The sequence below is a fragment of the Indicator indicator genome, chromosome 10 (assembly GCF_027791375.1).
Source record: "Indicator indicator isolate 239-I01 chromosome 10, UM_Iind_1.1, whole genome shotgun sequence".
Taxonomy (NCBI): Eukaryota; Metazoa; Chordata; class Aves; order Piciformes; family Indicatoridae; genus Indicator; species Indicator indicator.
In genome coordinates, this window is record NC_072019.1 from 27896734 (window position 1) to 27914719 (window position 17986).

A 17986-nucleotide genomic window follows, 5' to 3' on the forward strand; every position below is an offset into this window, starting at 1 on the left:
CATGGTGAGCTTGAGGAGAAAGTGAGGAGGTTTTGCTTGGGAGGGCGGTGTGATATGTGTTTGTGGGGGGCATGGTGAGTGCTTGTGGTGTGGGATCTTGGCTCGGTTTGGCACCTTGGCTGTTCGAGGTGTTTGGAGAATCACAGAATTAGTTTAGTTGGAAAAGACCTTTAACATCATCAAGTCCAACCATTGATCCAGTACTGCCAGGTCAACACTAAACCATGTCTTTCAGCACCACATCTACACAGCTCTGAAAACCCTGCCCCGGGTAGCCTCTTCCACTGTCTAACAACTCTTTCAAGTGAAGAAATTGGTCCTTGTGTCCAACCTTAACCTCCTCTGGCGCAACTTGAATTTGTTTCCTCTTGTCTTGTCACTTGTTCCTTGGGAGAAAATACCAACCCCCACCTGACTCCCACCTCCTTTCAGGGAGCTGTAGAGAGCCAGAAGGTCTCCGTCAGCCTCCTTTTCTCCAGGCTCAACAACCATCAGCTGCTCCTCCCAAGACCTCCTCCCCAGATCTCCTCACCAGACATGCTCTCCTTAACCCTCAGCTGCTCTGGTACCTCAATGTCTTTCCTGGAATGAGAGGCCCAGAACTGAAGCCAGTATTTGAGGTGTGGCTTCACCAGTGCCAAACAAGGAATGATCCCTGCCCTGGTCTCACTGGTGACTCTATTTTTGATAGATTCATAGGTGCCCAGCTCCAGATGGAGGTGTCATTGATGTTCAGATCAGTCAATCTGTGGTGCCGTCCTGCACTGCTGTGATTTCTTCATGAGAGGGCTGTTCACAGCCACAGGGTAGACACCAAAGAAGGAAACCCCAAGCATGAGGGTGTGGGGATGGTGAGGATTTCCCCACCTGGACAGGTTCCAGGGGGTGACCTAGAGAACTGCCCTATGCTGCCTGCAGACCAGGGTTCCTATGTTGCTTCCTTTGCTGCTGTAGTTGCAGTGAATGGGGAAGGTGATGCACACGAGGAGGATGTCATTTTCCTACCTGCTGAACAGGAGAAACCAAACAAAGTCCTTTATACAGAATCACTGTTTCCCCTCAGCTATTTATAATGAGCAAAGTCATCGTCGTTTTCTGGCCTGGTGTGCCCCAAGAGAGCTGTTTTGCATGAAGCCAGCATCATTCATTCCTGGCAAGGTCAGTTATGCACCCACCTGTCCCACCCTGGCACTGCCAAGCTCTGCTCGCTCCAAGCTGTCTCCTGACGGAAGGATGAGGTGCAAAAGTGGACTCCATTGGGACACCGTGAGCTTGCTTCACTGCCAGCCACATGGGTGAGTGGCATCTCCTGGGTACCCAACAGGGACTCTGCTTCCTGCCAGCCAACACAATATTGTCTTTTACATAAAGGCCAGCATTTTATACAGGCCTGAGGTTTTCCTGCTGTTGATTTCCGTTTGCAAACGTTGATGGGAAGGAACCGCCACATTCCAAGATGGAGGTTAGTAGAAAAACAGATGGTTGAAAGAGATTCCTATTTTTTTTTAAGCTTTTTTAAGCTCTTTTTTATTATTATTCTTGACCAACTCAAGCCTTTCAACAGTTCCTAATGAGGAATATGAAATTGGACAGGGCCGGAAGGAAGCGAGGGCGTAACCTGTAGGACACACAGGCATCTTACAGTGTCCTTTTTAAAATATTCCCAGATTTGATTGAGGTCTGAAGTCGTTTGCCTAGCCAAAGTCATTAAAGTGTTTAAACCATTATATCCCAAAGATCCAAGTCCGTGGCGGAATGTGCTTCCAGGCACTGTGGAGCTTCCCTCACAGTTTCCAAACAGCTCTGCTGGGTTACAGCCCCACTGCCAGCTCATGATTTTATCATATGTCTCATGATATGTGTCATTTTACTTAAACTTCTGCTCCGGGGGGATCATGAGAATCTCAGCTTTTCTTTAGTCCCTCCTCTCCATCTCTTTTTTCTTTTTTTTCCCCTCCTCCTGCTCTTCCTCCACCCCTCCTGGCCTGAGAAAGAAAAAAAGAGGATGCTGTCCCACATAGTTACAGAAAATGCTGGAAAATATGAATGTTAAGGGCTGGAGGGGAAAAAAAACAACTGGTAGTCATATTTTTTTGGACTTTAACGTCAGGGGTTTTAAGGCAGTTTCCTGATTGGAAAAGTGGAGAGTATGATTAATGGTTTTGGAGAGCCTGAATTTGGCAGATGAGGACCAGGACATGGTCAGAAAGCATCTGGCGCCTGCTCCTCTTACTACCCGCTGGCAAGAGGGAAGGAGCAGGAAGCAGGAGCCATGTCCACATGAGCGTAGTTGTGGTGCCTAAGAAGGGGCAGTGCTGTCGGAGCCCAGCTCTCAGGGTCTCTCTCGCAGAAACTAGGATGGGCAACCTAATTCCAGGGTGCCGGGAGCGGTGCTGTTCCCTTTTCAGGCTCTGCAGTGGGGAATACCCTGTGGAATAGTAGCTCATCCCTCCCCGCCCCCCCAGAGACATGTCTGTGCAACTCAGCACAGGGATGGGAGATACCTGGAGCACGTCTCCCCAGATACTGGAGCCACGGTGTGGTGTCCCTATTGGGGAGTTTCTGTTTTTCAGAGATTTTGAGATTTGGCTTTTCAAAGGCTCAGCAGAGGCAGGTCGAGGCACATTTGCAGAGCAGCAGGCATCCAACATGCGTGCCCTGTGCTGAACCCTTCGAAGAATCTGGGTCCTGCAGCTCCCTCCAGAAAAGCCAAGCCTTTGAAATCCCACGTGGCAAATGGGCGCTGCACCCAGGGGAGCCTTTCTGCTGAGGAGCAGCTTCGGTGCCCACGCACTGCTGGCAGCGGGGGAGGCTGGGGCCGAGGTTTGAGCAGGACTGGAGATCTCACCTGCTTAGCCAGGCCTTCCTGGAGAACCCCCCGCAGCTACCATCGCAGCCCCATTGAGCCGCTCGCTTGCTTTGATTTCAGCTTCAAAGGAGAGCTGGCAAATAATGGAGGTTTCAGTTCAGTGGCTGACTCCAAAAAAAATTGGGGTTGGAAGGCTGGCTAGAAGAGAGTGGGGGGAAATCCGGCTTCGGTTCAAGTGTATCAGAAACTTCTTAGGGAAGCGAAAACCCAAAGTTTCAGGTTGGGTCAGCCGGGAGTACTGCATTCGATGCAAAGTGGAGGATCCTGATCTTGGTGTCAACTCGTTTTAACTGCTCTGAAAGAGAAGTCTCTTCCTCCTTGGGTAAATGATGGTTTCAACTTGAAAAAATGACAGTTTGATTTGGCAAGGCTCACAGTGAAGTATTTTGACGTTTGGAGAAATACTGCAACCCTTCTTCCAGTCAGATCCTGTTTGCTCCACTCCAACCAATTCATCAAATAGCTTTTGGGCCTTCTAAACTCTAGACTTTGCAGATCAAATTGTTACTCCTAGCCCCAAAAAATGTCTTTCAGCTGTTTCTGAGCTCTAGTGACTGCAGCCTCGTCTTGCTTGCTTCCAGGTGCAATCCAAACTGTTGACTGTAGGGTTTAAAGCTTTGCATCTCTCGCTTTACCTATGGAGTTGCCTTGCAGCTGGTGTAGCATTTGACATCACTTCAGGGCTGAGTCCAGACCTTGTAGAGAAAAGCTTTGCAAGAGAAGGCCTTGGCACTGAGGGACCCACTGACCTCTTTAAGCCACCAAGACCAATCTTACAAGGCTGCCCAGGGCAGTGGTGAAATGCCCATCCCTGGAAGGGATGAAAAGCTGTGGAGATGTGGTGCTGAGGGCCATGGTTTAGTGGTGACCTGGCAGTGCTGGGCTAATGGTTGAACTCAATGATCTTAAAAGGTCTTTTCCAACCTAAACACTTCCATGTGTTTATGATTTTGAGCAGAACATTGCAGAGGTGATGTGGGATGATGGCACTTCTTTCCTGTAAACCTCCTTGCCATTCCAGTCAGGGGACACAGAGCTCTGGGTTCTCCTAACTGATCTATTGATGCTGCTCCTTAACCACCAAACAATTGTGAAGTGTTTTGAGCTTCTTTGGGAATAGTTGGGAGGGTAGGGGGGAAGGGATTTTTGACTGTAGGAGTTGGCAGTTTGACCTGCCAAGAGGGTTTGAAATGGTAAATAATTCCTGTTCATTCTTTATCACTCTTAGGAGATCTCCAGCAACAAGTCAGCCGCCTGTCTCCAGAGTCAACCTGCAAGGTATGTGTGTGACTTCAGTAATCACCTGCAGGGTCAAGTGCAGACAGCTCTTGTTGCACATCATTTTACTAACAGCTGCTTCTCTTCCCCCTCCCCCTGGTGCAACTCTGGGCTTGGGTTGCTTCTTCAGAGTTGCTCGTGCAAAACCAACCACGAGAGAAGCATCGGAGCCAAAATGTTGTTACTTGAGTAGTTTGGGGTTTGGGTTTATCCTTGTATGTCAGCATAGAAGATGAACATGATTTTGGTTTGATAGTCATGGCCACAGTGACTGAGTCCTGGTACTGCACAGGCCTGGACAAGCCCCAGCCTACAAGCCTCAAACAGGCTCAGACACAGCTGGATGGGGGTTTTATCCTGTTTATTTCGGTTTCTTTCCATGTGATCCCTGTCAAAATCGCAATCTCTGAAATCTTCCTCAGGTGAAACTTCCTCTGCCTCAATGAGGCTGCCCTGGAACAGCATTTCTGTGTTTTCTTCTTTGCTCATGGTCTTTTGAAATCCACATTTGGCAATCAAACAAGAGCAGAAGTCAGCGAGTGTGGCTCATTGCACCTCCTTTTCTGCCTGCTCCCCCACTCCTGTCCCTCAGTCACCTTGCTGTCACCCCGCTGTGAGGTCAGAGACCACAGCAAACACAAAGAGCTTTGACTGTAATCACAGAGGAGAATAACCCTGAGCAAAGCCTCAGGGCTTGTGCTAGAGCCTGGGCAGTGAGGGACCTCTGAGGGTGCAAAAGGAAGGTAGGGTGAGCAGCAAGCAGAGGCAGGGAGTAGCTGTGGTGGGAGATGGGGGCTGTTTGAGTAGGGTGAAGCACTGCAGGAGGGAACAGAGGCAGCCTGCTCTGTACTTATGACAAGTGGGGAAAAGGAGGGTGAGGGGAGACCTTCTTGCTCTCTACAGCTCCCTGGAAGGAGGCTGGAGGCAGGTGCAGGTTGATCTCTTCTCCCAAGGAACAAGTGATAGAATGAGATGAAAAGGCCTCAAGCTGCACCAGGAGGGGTTTGGGTTGGACGCTTAAAGTAGCTTCTTCACTGAAAGGCCTCTCAGACAGTGGAACAGGCTTCCCAGGGAACAAGCTCCCCAGCCCTGGAAGTATTTAAAAGAGGCAGAGATGTGGTGCTGAGGGACATGGTTTAGCACCCTGCTTGGTAAAGTTAGATAATGGTTGGACTCAGTGATCTTGCAGGTCTTTTTTAACCAAAACATTTCTAGGATTCCAGGATTCTAAGTTTATTTTTACACCTGGGTTTAGCCATGCGGTGCCGAGGGCTTGTGGGACCCCTTTCAGGAACAGAGCTGGCCCTGCTTGAGCTAAATTAAAGGTTACTCCCCCAGAGAAGGAGATAAGATTTGGAGGAGTGCCCATTTGTAAGGTTTAATTGCAGCCTTTCCAATCATTATGTGCTTGGGGGGACTATTAAAGCTTAACTTTTACAGTGTGTGAAGGCTGGATAACCATCACTTCCTTTCACACTGTGCATTATTTACTGTCTGGGGACAGGGACAGTCCTGGAGGCTTCCAGATTTGGTTCCTCAGACCTTGTTAAGAGGATGTGGAAAGCTCTGATGCAGAAAGAAAACTGGACATCATGATCTTCAACTCCCTTCTCCTTCCCTCCCTCTCTGTGAGCAGCATTGAGTCAGTGCCAGCAGGAATGCAACACGTAACCTGATGTAAAAGTCTGTCCTAGCAAGACGTTGATTTTGTGGCCTGGGCTGGAAAAAATCATGGAAAATTTTGTAAGCATTCCATAGATCTGTTTATGTAAGCTCCAGCAGCTACTAACGAGGAGAGAAATCCCTTCCAGGAATTTTCAGGTTAATTTGCTTAACACTTTCTGTGAAAAGCCTGGCTTGCAACTTCTGAGCACTGGGGATGTTTTTCTACAGCATTTCCAGCATGAGCTGGAGGACTTAGAGATACTTAGGATATCTGTGGAGTCATTGAATCACAGACTGGTTTGGGCTGCAGGGGACCTTTAAAGGTCCATCTAGTCCAATCGTAGTCAGCAGGGACAGCTGCAACTAGAACAGCTTGCTGAGAGTCTCAAACAACCTGACCTGCAATGGTTCCAGGGATGAAGCATCTGCCACCTTTCTGGGCAACCTGGGCCAGGGTCTCACCACCCTCAGTGTGAAACATTTCTTCCTTCTCTCCAATCTGAATCACTCCTTGTGCTGTCATAACAGACCCTGCTCAGAAGACTGTCCCCAGCTTTCTTTCTGGCCTCTTGAAACATTGAAAGGCCTTACAAAATGGTCTCCCTGGAGCCTTCTCTTCTCCAGGCTCTCTCAGCCTGGCCTCACAGCAGAGGGCTTCGCTGTGTCCTCCTCTGGCCCCATTCCAACAGCTCCATGTCTCTGCTGTGCTGAGGACTCCAGAGCTGGCCCCAGCACTGCAGCTGGGGTCTCAGCAGAGGGGCAGAATCCCCTCCCTGCCCCTGCTGCCCACGTGGCTGGGGATCAGCCCAGGACAGGGCTGGCTCTGGGCTGGCAGTGCTCAGTGCTGGCTCATGTCCAGCTTTTCACCCACCAGCATCCCAAGTCCTTCTCAGGGCTGCTCTCCAGCCCTTCATTCCTCTGCCTGCATTTAGCTAACCCCAGCTTCTAATGCTTGAATACATGAAAATTTGAGCTTCCTTTTTGGCACAGATAATTACAGAGCAGCAAAGCTGAAGTAAAGAAAGCAACCAAGACGAGTCCAACTTTTGGCATCTCTACCCTTGTGATCCTGACTCACAGCTTTTATTGTTTCACTTCTAGTGATTGTATGTGGATAAGTGAAGAGATCTAAAATTAATGATATTGACATCTTACCTGCTCTGTGAAAAAGGAAACTGGCCAAGTGTGGAAATGAACCATGCCAGATGCATTTTCAGTATAGAATCATAGAGTCACAGAATCATTTTGGTTGGAAGAGGCCTCTGAGATTGAGTCCAACCATTAACCCAGCATTGCCAGGTCACCATTAAACCATGGCCCTCAGCACCCCATTTCTATGGCTTTGAAACCTCCCTAGGGATGGAAACTCCACCACTGCCTGGGCAGCCTGGGCCAGCCTGTGACAAACCTTTTGGTGAAGAAATTGTTCCTCCTGCGCAACCTAAACCTCTCCATGGGACATCTTGAGGCTGTTTCCTATCACTTGCTCCTTGGGAGAAAAGACCAAGCCCCACCTGGCTCCAGCTTCCTTTCAGGGAGTTGTAGAGAGCCAGAAGGTCTCCCCTCAGCCTCCTTTTCTCCAGGCTTAACACTCCCAGTTCCCTCAGCTGCTGTTCCCCAGACCCTTCAGCAGTTTCACTGCCCTTCTCTGGTCCCACTCCAGCATCTCAATGTCCTTCTTGGAGGGAGGGGTCCAAAACTGCACCTGGTACTCAAGGTGTGGCCTCACAGTGCAGAGGTACAGACCCTTCCCTTTACTTTCTAAGGAAGTTTCCATTTAAAAGCAGTGACAACAAAGATTTTCAGGGGATTTTTACTTTCAGTGTTTGCAGGGTTTTTTTTTCCCCTTGATGACTTCTATCTTGGAAATTCTGCAAGGAAGGAGAGATTTTTCCTATCAGAACACACTCGTGTGCCAACAGCTCCTGTGCATCTCAAAGGCCACAAAGTGTTTTTCCTGAAAGTTTTGGAGAAGGAAACACTGATGTTTTGATTGGGACTGGGCTGTTCTACATCCCTGTAGATAAAAGAATGTGTTTGGGAATGAAATGTGTTTGTGTTCCCTTGGTGGGTTCGTCGGCAAAGCGTGGAATTTCATGTCACACATCGATTCAAGTGTTTACCACAGTCAACAGGAGCACCTCCACTGTGCCTCCTTTTAGTTGGCCATGAGCGGAGTGATTTATATCCTGTTATGAAAAGTAGAGGACTAGGGGTTTAAAGGGAACTGGCAAACGTTAATGAAATTACCCTGGAGGGAGACAAACTGCGCTCAGCGTTTGCTCTGGAAGTCAGACCTGCCAGCTGTTTACTCCAGCTGGGAATTACAGGATTTGTCAGTTGCTTTAAACTGAGAGGAGCCAAATCTGCTGCTCGTGTCCTCCCGAGATGTTGCATCACCAAGGACATGGAATCACAGAATGCCAGCACAGTGGAGTTGGAAGGGACCTCTGGAGATCACCCAGTCCACACCCAGCACCCACAGCAGCTTGCCCAGCATCACAATGCCCACCTGGGTTTGGAAGCTCTTCAGAGAAGGAGACTTCACAACCTCTCTGGGCAGCCTGCTCCAGGGCTCCAGCACCCTCACACTGAAAAAGTTCCTCCTCCTGCTCAGATGGAACCTCCTGGGTTCCACTTTGTGCCCACTGCCCCTTGTCCTGTCAATGGACACACTGAGAAGAGTCTGGCCTCATCCTCTTGCCCCCCACAGGTCTTTTAGCTCTTGCTGAGCATTGCTCAGCTCCCCTCTGGGCTGCTCTTCTGCAGGCTCAACAGTCCCAGGGCTCTCAGCCTTTCCTCCTCACAGAGATGCTCCAGGCCCCTCAGCATCTTTGGAGCCTCCCCTGGACTCTCTCCAGTAGTTCCCTGTCTCTCTTGAACTGGGGAGCCCAAAACTGGACCCAGTACACCAGATGTGGCCTCTCTAGAGCAGTGTAGAGGGGCAGGAGAACCTCCTTTGACCTGCTGTCCAGACTCCATGCTGGCTCATGGGGAACTTGTCCACCAGCACTCCCAGGTCCTTCTCTGCAGAGCCAGTGGTGAAATGCTTGAGCCATGTGGATATCACGAAATCCTTATTTTGCTTTCATGTTCTTGAAAGAGTGAGAAATTGTGGGCAGAATTTTGTGGGACAAAGTGCTCTCAAAGCTCATAATGTTGTCTCTGTGAGGTAGAGAGCTTTCTTAACCTTCTAACCAGAGCCATAAAAGGAAGAGGAACATGTATTGAACATCCTGTGTTTTGTCCTTGGTATCAGCTTAAGTAAATCTGGCAGGTTTTTCCTGTTATTTGGTTATAAGAGCAGATCACAGGAACGAACAGAATGGCTTTTATGAATTAACTGAGAAACCATAACATGGAAATGTGAAGCCATGGCAGACAGGACATAAACCTTAATGAGCTGGGAATACTCCAGACCAGAAGGTTCCAAAGCAGCAGGGCCAGGGTGATTGAGGGGTGCTACCCAACTGCCTCCTCTAGATTGCCATGACACAGGGACATTGTCACACAAGTGCCTGTGATATTTCTTTCTCCTATTTTGGGGTTTTTTTGAGGGCAAAACAGCCTCTGTCACAGTTATTTTCATTGGCCCTTTGGCTACCTTGGGCTCAGTGAATCCATCAGCACCTTATCTTCTCCATTCAGCTCTGCCCTCCTCTGCCATCACTCAAATGTCTTTATTCTTACCCAATTAATTCAATTCATAAAATCTTTAACCAGCAACAAGCCTGGCAGTTCCTGCTTAGTTCTGTTCCTTCCTCCGCATTTATTTACTTTACTAATCCCCTCTGAATTAAATCATCTCTCTCTGGCTGCCACATTCAGTCAAAGCCTCTCATTCTTCCACCCATTTTGGTGCAACCTTTTCTCCATCTGTTTTGTTTCCTTTATATTTTTCCCAGGACTTCTTAATCTTTTACCACATTCTTCCTCTCAGCTCAGCACAGAAGCAGTGCTGTTTGTTAGATTCCAAATAGCAAGGCTTGTCCCTCACTGCTTGGCCGTGGTTGTGTACCTGGTCCTCATGTTTTTTCTGGATGAGCACAGCCTCTTTTCGTGCCATCACCTTTCCCATGTGTGTGTAAAAGCCTGGGTGTTACCTGTGGGCACTGTGGGACCTGAACCCCCAGCTCCCATCACAGAGTTTGTAGAGAAAACACTGCACCACTCACAGAATCCCAGCATGGTGGAGGATGGAAGGAGCCTCTGGAGACCATCCAGTCCAACCCCCTGCTAAAGCAGGGCACCCACAGCAGCTTGCAGAGGATCACAATGGCCAGGGAGTTTTGGAAGCTCTCCAGACAAGGAGACTCCTCAACCTCTCTGGGCAGCCTGCTCCAGGGCTCCAGCACCCTCACACCAAAGAAGTTTCTCCTCTTCAGGTGGAACCTCCTGGGTTCCACTTTGTGCCCACTGCCCCTTGTTCTGTCACTGGGCATCACGGGGAAGAGTCTGGCCCCAGCCTCTTGCCCCCCACAGGTCCTTTAGCTCTTGCTGAGCATTGCTCAGATCCCCTCTGGGGCTGCTCTTCTGCAGGCTCACCAGCCCCAGGGCTCTCAGCCCTTCCTCCTCACAGAGATGCTGCAGGGCCCTCAGCATCTTTGTAGCCTCCACTGAACTTTCTCCAGTAGTTCCCTGTCTCCACTGAACTGGGGAGCTTAGAACTGTGCTCCAACTGTGGCCTCCCTAGGGCAGAGTAGAGGGGGAGGAGAACCTCTCTGGATCTGCTGGTCACACTGTTCTTCATGCAGCTCCAGAGACCATTGGCCTTCTTGGCCACAAAGGCACATTGCTGGGACCATGGTTGTAGTTGTGACACAACGTGGGGCAAGAAGCCTGTTTGGATGAACAGGGGGACAGGAGAGAGGTGGCACATTTCTGCCAGAAGGTGGGTACCCAGATGGACAGTATTTTTCCATACTGATTCATTTGAGAGTCTGCTGCCTTTAACTGTCCCTGGTGGCTGAGAGGAGCTGAGCATGGTGTTAAAGGTCAGACAGTGTTGTGCTGCAGCTGTGAGAGGTTCGCAGAAGCCTATCTGAGGAGCAGGCCCCTTGGATACTTTCAGCACTGAGCAGTTACAGCCTGTCCCCACCCAGGAAGACCTACCTAGCTGTGCAACACAGCTGATCTGCTTTGCAACCCCAGGCTTTGGCAGGGGGGAGAGGGGTGCAGCATGTTGGGATATGTCCCACAGCAGTTTTTGAGGGCTGGTGGGATTCAAGCTGTGTTGAGATTGCTCTCTGGGGAAGGGAGTGAAAGGTTGGTGTTTTTCTTGCTTGTGCCTTAGCCTCTGCTTTCCTGTCCATCTGCACGTTTGCCTGCACTTCTCACATGCCTTTACACGAACTCAGCCCTTGGACTCTTTCATTTCTTATGTGGGTGTAAGACGTACGCAGCCCAGCGCAGGAACAGTTGGATGAAGCATAAACAAAAGGCTGGCTCCTGCTGCTGCTGCTGCTGCTGCTGCTTGTGCTAAGGAGAGCTTTTGGTAGGAGTTAACGAGCCCTCCAACTCCACAAATATCTGTAAAGCCCAAGTAATTAGGATGGAGCTTGCACTGTGCTGCTGCTGCTGCTTGACGTCTGGAGAATGGCTCTGGGCATGTATAAAACAGAGGATTCACTTTGAAGCTCTGGGTCTGCTGTGAGTTTGGCTGAAGGTCTTTTGGTTTGGAGACAGAATGTACAAGCCAAGTAGACATGGTGGTTTGGGCTTGTAATGAGTGTGCAAGAGGAGCTGTGTGGTACCAGGCAGCTGAGCTCTGAGCTAGCTGGTTGTGCACAGTGAATTCAGCCATCCTGGAGACTCACCTGTAGATGTTATTGGCTACAAATAAGATTTTTAAAGCATGCTATAATCATGGGATCACAGACTGGTCTGGGTTGGAAGGGACCTTAAAGCTCATCTAGTTCCAACCCCCTGCCATGGGCAGGGAAGCCTCCTACTAGACCAGGGTGCTCAAGGCCTCATCTCATCCAGCCTGGCTTTGAACACTTCCAGGCTTGGAGCCTCCACAGCTCTGGGCAACCTGTTCCAGTGCCTCACCACCCTCATGGGAAAGAATTTATTCCTCATGTCTGATCTAAATCCAGCTTCTTCCAGTTAGAAGCCATCATCCTTTGTCCTGTCACTCCATGCCTTTGTAACAGGTCCTTCTCCAGCTCTCCTGCAGCCACCTTGAAATCCTGGAAGGCTGCTCTAAGGTCTCCCTGGAGCCTTCTCTTCTCTTGGCTGAGCAACCCCGGCTCTCTCAATCTGTCTTCATAGGGGAGCCCTCTGATCATCTTTATGGCCTCCTCTGGCCCTGCTCCAGCAGTTCCATGTCCTTCTCGTCTGAGGGACTCCAGAGCTGGCCCCACCACTGCAGGTGGGGTCTCAGCAGAGTGCGGCAGAGGGGCAGAATCCCCTCCCTGCCCCTGCTTCCCATGCTGCTGGGGATCAGCCAGGGCACAGCTGGTTCTGGGCTCATGTCCAGCTTTTCATCCACCAGCATCCCAAGTCTTTATCAGGGCTGCTTTCCATCCATTCTTCACCCAGCCTTTATGTGTGCTTGGGATTGCCCCAACCAGGTGCAGGACCTTGCACTTGGCTTTGTTGAACTTCATGAGGTGGTGCTGGCCCAGCCTGTCCAGTTTCCTCTGGATGGATCCCTTACCTCCAGTGTGTCAACAGCACCACACAGCTTGGTGTCATCAGGAAACCTGCTGGGGGTGCCTTGATCCTACTGCCCATGTGGCAAATCATTTAGAAACTAAACAAAGCTGTGAAAGAAACCAGCTTGATGTCAGCTCAGTGACACCATTAACTACAACTGAGCCGGTTGAATAGACTGCTGGAGCAGGTCTAGAGAAGGCCACAAGGATGATCAGAGCACCTCTGCTATAAGAATAGGCTGAGAGAGTTTAGGTTGTTCAGCTTGGAGAAGGGAAGGCTCTGGGGAGATGTTAGAGCTGCATTTCAGTATCTGATGGGGACTACCAGTAGTGCTTGGGAGGGACTGTCTAGAAGGGCCTGTGGTGGTAGGGTGAGGGGCAATGGTTTGAAACTGAATCAGGGGAGATTTAGGTTGGACTTCAGGAGGAAGTTCTTTACAGTGAGAGCGGTGAAACGCTGGAATAGGTTGCCCAGGGATGTGGTTGTGGCCCTAGAGACATTCAAGGTCAGACATGATGTGGCCCTAGGCAGCCTGATCTAGTTGGAGGTGTCCCTGCTGATGGCAGAGAGATTGGACAAGGTGACCTTTGAGGGTCCTTTCCAACCCAACGCAATCTGTGAATGGTGAAGTGGTTCTTACTGCTTGGAGAAATTAAAAGTGTGTTTTTAGGTTGGATATTAAGGAGCAATTTCTTTCCTCCAAGAGTGGTCAGGCATTGGAACAGGCTGCTCAGGGAGGTGGTGGAGTCACCATCCCTGGAGGTGTTCAAGAAACGTGTGGCCATGGCACTTTGGGACATGGTTTAATGACTGTGGTGGTTGGACTCGATGATCTTGGAGGTCTTTTCCCACCCATACAATTCTATGATTCTATAATTCTATATCCTTTTTTCCCTGCTTTTATCACCCTGTCCAGCTTCCAGCTCAGTGTCTTGGCAGGATTTGTGAGTCATGGGCCTGGTCATAAAGAAGAGGCATTTTCTGTCTTGGTGGCCACACTGTAATGCTGCATTTGCCATTAGGCAGCCATCCTCAGCCTTGCTTCTCCTGCAGACACCAAGATGCCTTCAGCTCTATTCCCTAAGTCAAAATGAATTTTCAAAAAGTCCCCTGGAGAAGAAGCAGCAGTAGCTGGCCCCAGCCCCAGGGGGGCTGTTCCTTGCTACTTTTCTTTGGGGTAGTTCATTCCCTCAGCAGAGTCCGTTCCGCGTGTTGCGCCTGCCTGGGAACACGCCCCCCCTGCAAGTTGGACTCATGCATCTTAGTAAGTATTTCAGTTATGCTATTGACGTCAATGCAGTCATTAAATAGATTGCAGGCCCTCCCATCAGCAAACCTGTGCCAAAGACCTAGAGGCAGACAGATTTTAAAAGGAGAACATCAGGTTTTCTTTCAGCCTTTGGAGAGAATAAGGGGGGAAACAAAAAAAAGTTTCTTCTGGAGTCACAGAGCTTTGCAGCAAGGGGGGTTGGGGGTTGGGTGAGTTTTTTTTGTTGTTGTTGTTGCTTCATTTTCTAAGGCTCGTTTTCTTCCCTGGTAATTGCTGAGTTTTATTTAACACCCTTTTTTGTTCTCTTCCTGTGAGCATAAGCAACTCTGAAAGCGATTTCTTTTGCCAAGCTGAAAAACGACACTCGTTTGAGGTCCCCCCCTACCCCAGCTAGATTTATTTGTGTCTCAAGTAGCAGAAGGTATTCAGGCAAACCTGCTTAGCCTTTGACTCTAGAAATGCTGCCAGGATTGATTTCATGACATCTATATAAGAAAATAGCCTTCAGTTCTCCTCGGCAGGCTCTGAAGACACACAAGCTAATCACGGCTCCATAGCAACGCAGGAAAACTGTTTTCCCCCTCCACCCCACCTGTGGATGTCACATGAAGATGCTACACGTGCTGCTGCCATCAGGAGCCTGTCACTCCCAGGGGCCCAGCTGCCATCTGCAGTGGCAGGGAGGGTGGCCGCGGTGCCAGCGGGACTCCCTGCGTGCACTCACGCTGCCCTGCTGTGTTTCTGAGCTGGGCTGGGCTCTCCTGGGCTGACCAAGACATCCATTCATTATCCAGGGAGATGCCTCCCTCCTGGAGCTGCTGTCCTGCTCTTTGCTGAAGGCAGCTCTGCGTTGTGCAGTTCTCCTTGCCCGGAGTCAGGGATGGCTCTGGCTGGCAGACAGAAGCTCCGAAGGGACTGCAGGCTGAAAACCTAAGGATACATAGCGATGGCATCCTCACCCAGGTGGAGCAGCACCTTTTCCTTGACAAGATAAGCAGGTATGTTGTAAGCAATGTGGTTTTGAAGAGCATTTGAGGAGCCAAACCACTGCTTTATGTGTCGAGGTTGTCATTTCACTGATGATACCACACTGCTCCGTAGGATAAACCATCGAATCTCGCAGAGGTTAGAGAATCACAGAATCATATTGCTTGGAAAAGACCTTTAGGATGCTTTAGGGTCATCGAGTCCAACCAAATGTGGTGTCAAACCATGTCTCTCAGCATCACATCTACACAGCTTTTCAATCCCCGTGGGGATAGGGCTTCCACCACTGTCTGGGCAGCCTGGTGCAGGACTTGACAACCCTTTTGGGGAAGAAATTGTTCCTCACGTCCAACCTAAACCTCCCTTGGTGCAACCTGAGGCCATTTCTTCTTAGCTTATCACTTCTTCCTTGGGAAAAGTGACCAACCCTGACCTGGCTCCAGCTTCCTTCCAGGGAGTTCTAGAGAACCAGAAGGTCTCCCCTCAGCCTCCTTTTCTCCAAGCTGACCAACTCCAGTTCGCTCAGCTGCTAAAGGTTATTAAAGAGCTTCCACCTGATAACTCATTTCTTTCTGAGTGATCCAGACAACTACAAACCCAAGGTGGCAATGAGGATATCTTGGTGGTGGCATGCTCTCATCACGTCCCTGTATTCACTTTGTCAAGCCCTGAGAGCTCCATATTGCTTTACTCAGCTCTCACTCAGATTAGGTTGCTTAAGGCCTCTGTGAGGACAATGAGACTTTGCTGTTGCTAATATCAGAGTTGATAAAAATCAGTGTTTCTTTTGTTTCCTGCATAGAATGATAATAGTGGCTGTGGGTGAGGTTTGGACATCTCAGTCTTCAGTGCACTGAATCAGTTCCAGATGAGGTTGAGAAATGTGTGCTTGATCTGAGGAAAAAGAAAAAGAACAGAAAAAAACCAACCAAAAACAGACCAAAAAATCCCCACCCAAACCAAGCTTCTGGCAGGCTGAGCTACTTTTTTTGTTAGGTCGTGGGGCACAGATTGTGCATGCCTTAGTGATGAGTAGGGTTCTTCATTGTCCCACTAATTTGAACCCCTTCAGCTTCCATGTCATCAGCGTTTTCTAGCCAGTGGGAACTGGAAGAGACTCCTGAAAGCACCCATCAGCTCAGCCCTGCAGCAGCTATAGATAAGTTTCTCCTTCCTCCCCCAAGGATGAGCTCACTGCTGCAGCATTGTGTCCCGGACACAGCTGGCCATGGGAGTGTGAGAGGGTGCATCCGAGGATCTGTGTGGACACTTTCCCAGGGAAATACACTGCACAGCTCCCAGAATCTTCAGCCTGTCCTCACAGAGCTCCCAGAGCCATCAGCCTGTCCTGGAGCAGATCTCAGAGCCATCAGTCTGTGCTGGAGCAGATCCCAGAGCCGTCAGCCTGTCCTCACAGAGCTCCCAGAACCATCAACCTGTCCTCAGGCAGATCCTAGTCATCAGCCAGCCCTCAGGCAGCCCCAGTGGTCCAAACTTTGTCCCTCTGCAGGATCTGATTCCAAGTGTAAGTTGCTTTCTTGTTGTGTTTCTCAAAGTGTTTCTGACTCTGTGTGTTGAACATAAGAAGTTCCATTTAACATGAAGAGGAATTTCTTTAATTTAAGAGTGATGGAGCTATGGAAGGGGATGCCCAGAGAGGTGGTGGAGTCTCCATCTTTGGAGACATTTAAAATCCCTCTGGATGTATTCTTATGTGATCTTCTGTAGGTAAACCTGCCTTGGCAGAGGGTTTGGGCTTGCTGATCTCCAGAGGTCCCTTCCAATCCCTACCATTCTGTGATTCTGTGTTGACTGTCAGCAGCCAAATCCTGTGTGTCACTGGGCAGGAATTCCCCTTGACTGTTCTGTATTTATTAGTCTTAGTGAGAACTCTGATTCATATTTGTAGGAGCATATAGAGAAGTTCAAGCACTGCCCTTGATGGATTTGAGTTCACCTGTTGTCTTCTTGCCCACCAAATTTCACCCTATCAATTGTAGATTAAAACTTGAAGAGCTTCTAAAATCAGTCTTTAAGCCAGATGGAATTAAAAGAAGGAAGGAATTGTTAAAGCACTTTTCCCTCCATTCACCTATGGAATTGCAGCCATCTGAGGTACAGTTTGGACCCACCAGTTCCCAAATAGGGATTCTAAACTGAGCAATGAATGTGTTGATTGTCTTCAATGTTTAAATCACCCAGAAATGTTACTGGTTGGATTTGATGATCTTAAAGCTCTTTTCCAGCGGAAATTATTTTATCATTTGATTGTTCAGTAAATCCTTGAAACTTTTTGAGTTCATCATCACTACCTTTGAGGTTCTGGAGCATGTCCAGAGAAGGACCTTCTTGTTCTTTACAGCTCCGTGAAAGGAGGTTGGAGCCAGGTGGAGGTTGGTCTCCTCCGAAGGGACAAGTGACAGGGTGAAAGGAAATGTCCTCAAGTTGCATTAGGGGAGGTTTAGCTAGAACAGGAGAAGAAACTTCTTCACTGAAAGGGCTCTCAAAGATTGGAACAGGCTGCCCAGGAAGGTGTTTGAATCCCCATCCCTGGAGGTGTATAAAGGAGGCAGAGATGCAGAGCTGAGGGTCATGGTTTAGCACCAGCTTTGGTAGAGTTAGCGAATGGTCAATGATCTTAGAGGTCTGTTCCAACCAAATCTATTCCATGATTCTGTGACTGATTGACATTGTTGTGTGCTCAGGCACTTCATCATTTTAGGAATTCAGAATGGAAAAAACCAATGCCAAAACTCCTCCAGACTCTAGCAGGGTGTTGATAGGACAGTGAATATCTTTCGGTTTTGTGTCCAGCCCTGTGCCCATCAAAGGCCAGTGACAAACAGCCTTTGGTCAGCCAGAAAAGGAGCATGACCTGACCTGAGGTTAGATGCTGTGGTTTGCTGTTTGCTGAGAGCTGCTCAGTGGCTGCTATTCAGCACTGGGTGCTTTGACTTCATTTTAAGAGCTACACTTCCTAAGGTAGATATTCCAGCCTAAAGGTCCCGCTGTCATAGATACACCTTCCCAAGAGGGCATGAAACACCTCTGCATATGACAACTCCTCTAGCACATCTGCACACTCAAAATCTTTCTGGAACAGATTTTTTTTTTTGTGTGTGCATTGCACCAAAAAAAGATCCAGGTTCCAGGGGTTCAGAGCTTTGGGTCCAGCTTTCCAGGGCTCTTCAAGCACATTCCAGACATCCCAGAGTTTTTATATCAAGGGGCTGAATTCAGTAAAGTCTTTTGTGGTG

At 49.2% G+C, this 17986-nt stretch overlaps 1 protein-coding gene across 2 annotated transcripts in view; it reads left to right on the forward strand.

Moving 5' to 3' along the window:
- Positions 1 to 17986, forward strand: part of PDE4B (phosphodiesterase 4B) — a 254944-nt gene that overhangs the window by 167431 nt on the left and 69527 nt on the right. For both annotated transcript variants that reach the window (XM_054384442.1, XM_054384443.1), the window contains one exon: positions 4098 to 4147. In XM_054384442.1, the coding sequence (XP_054240417.1) occupies positions 4098 to 4147 (50 nt within the window). The remainder of the gene's footprint in view (positions 1 to 4097; positions 4148 to 17986) is intronic.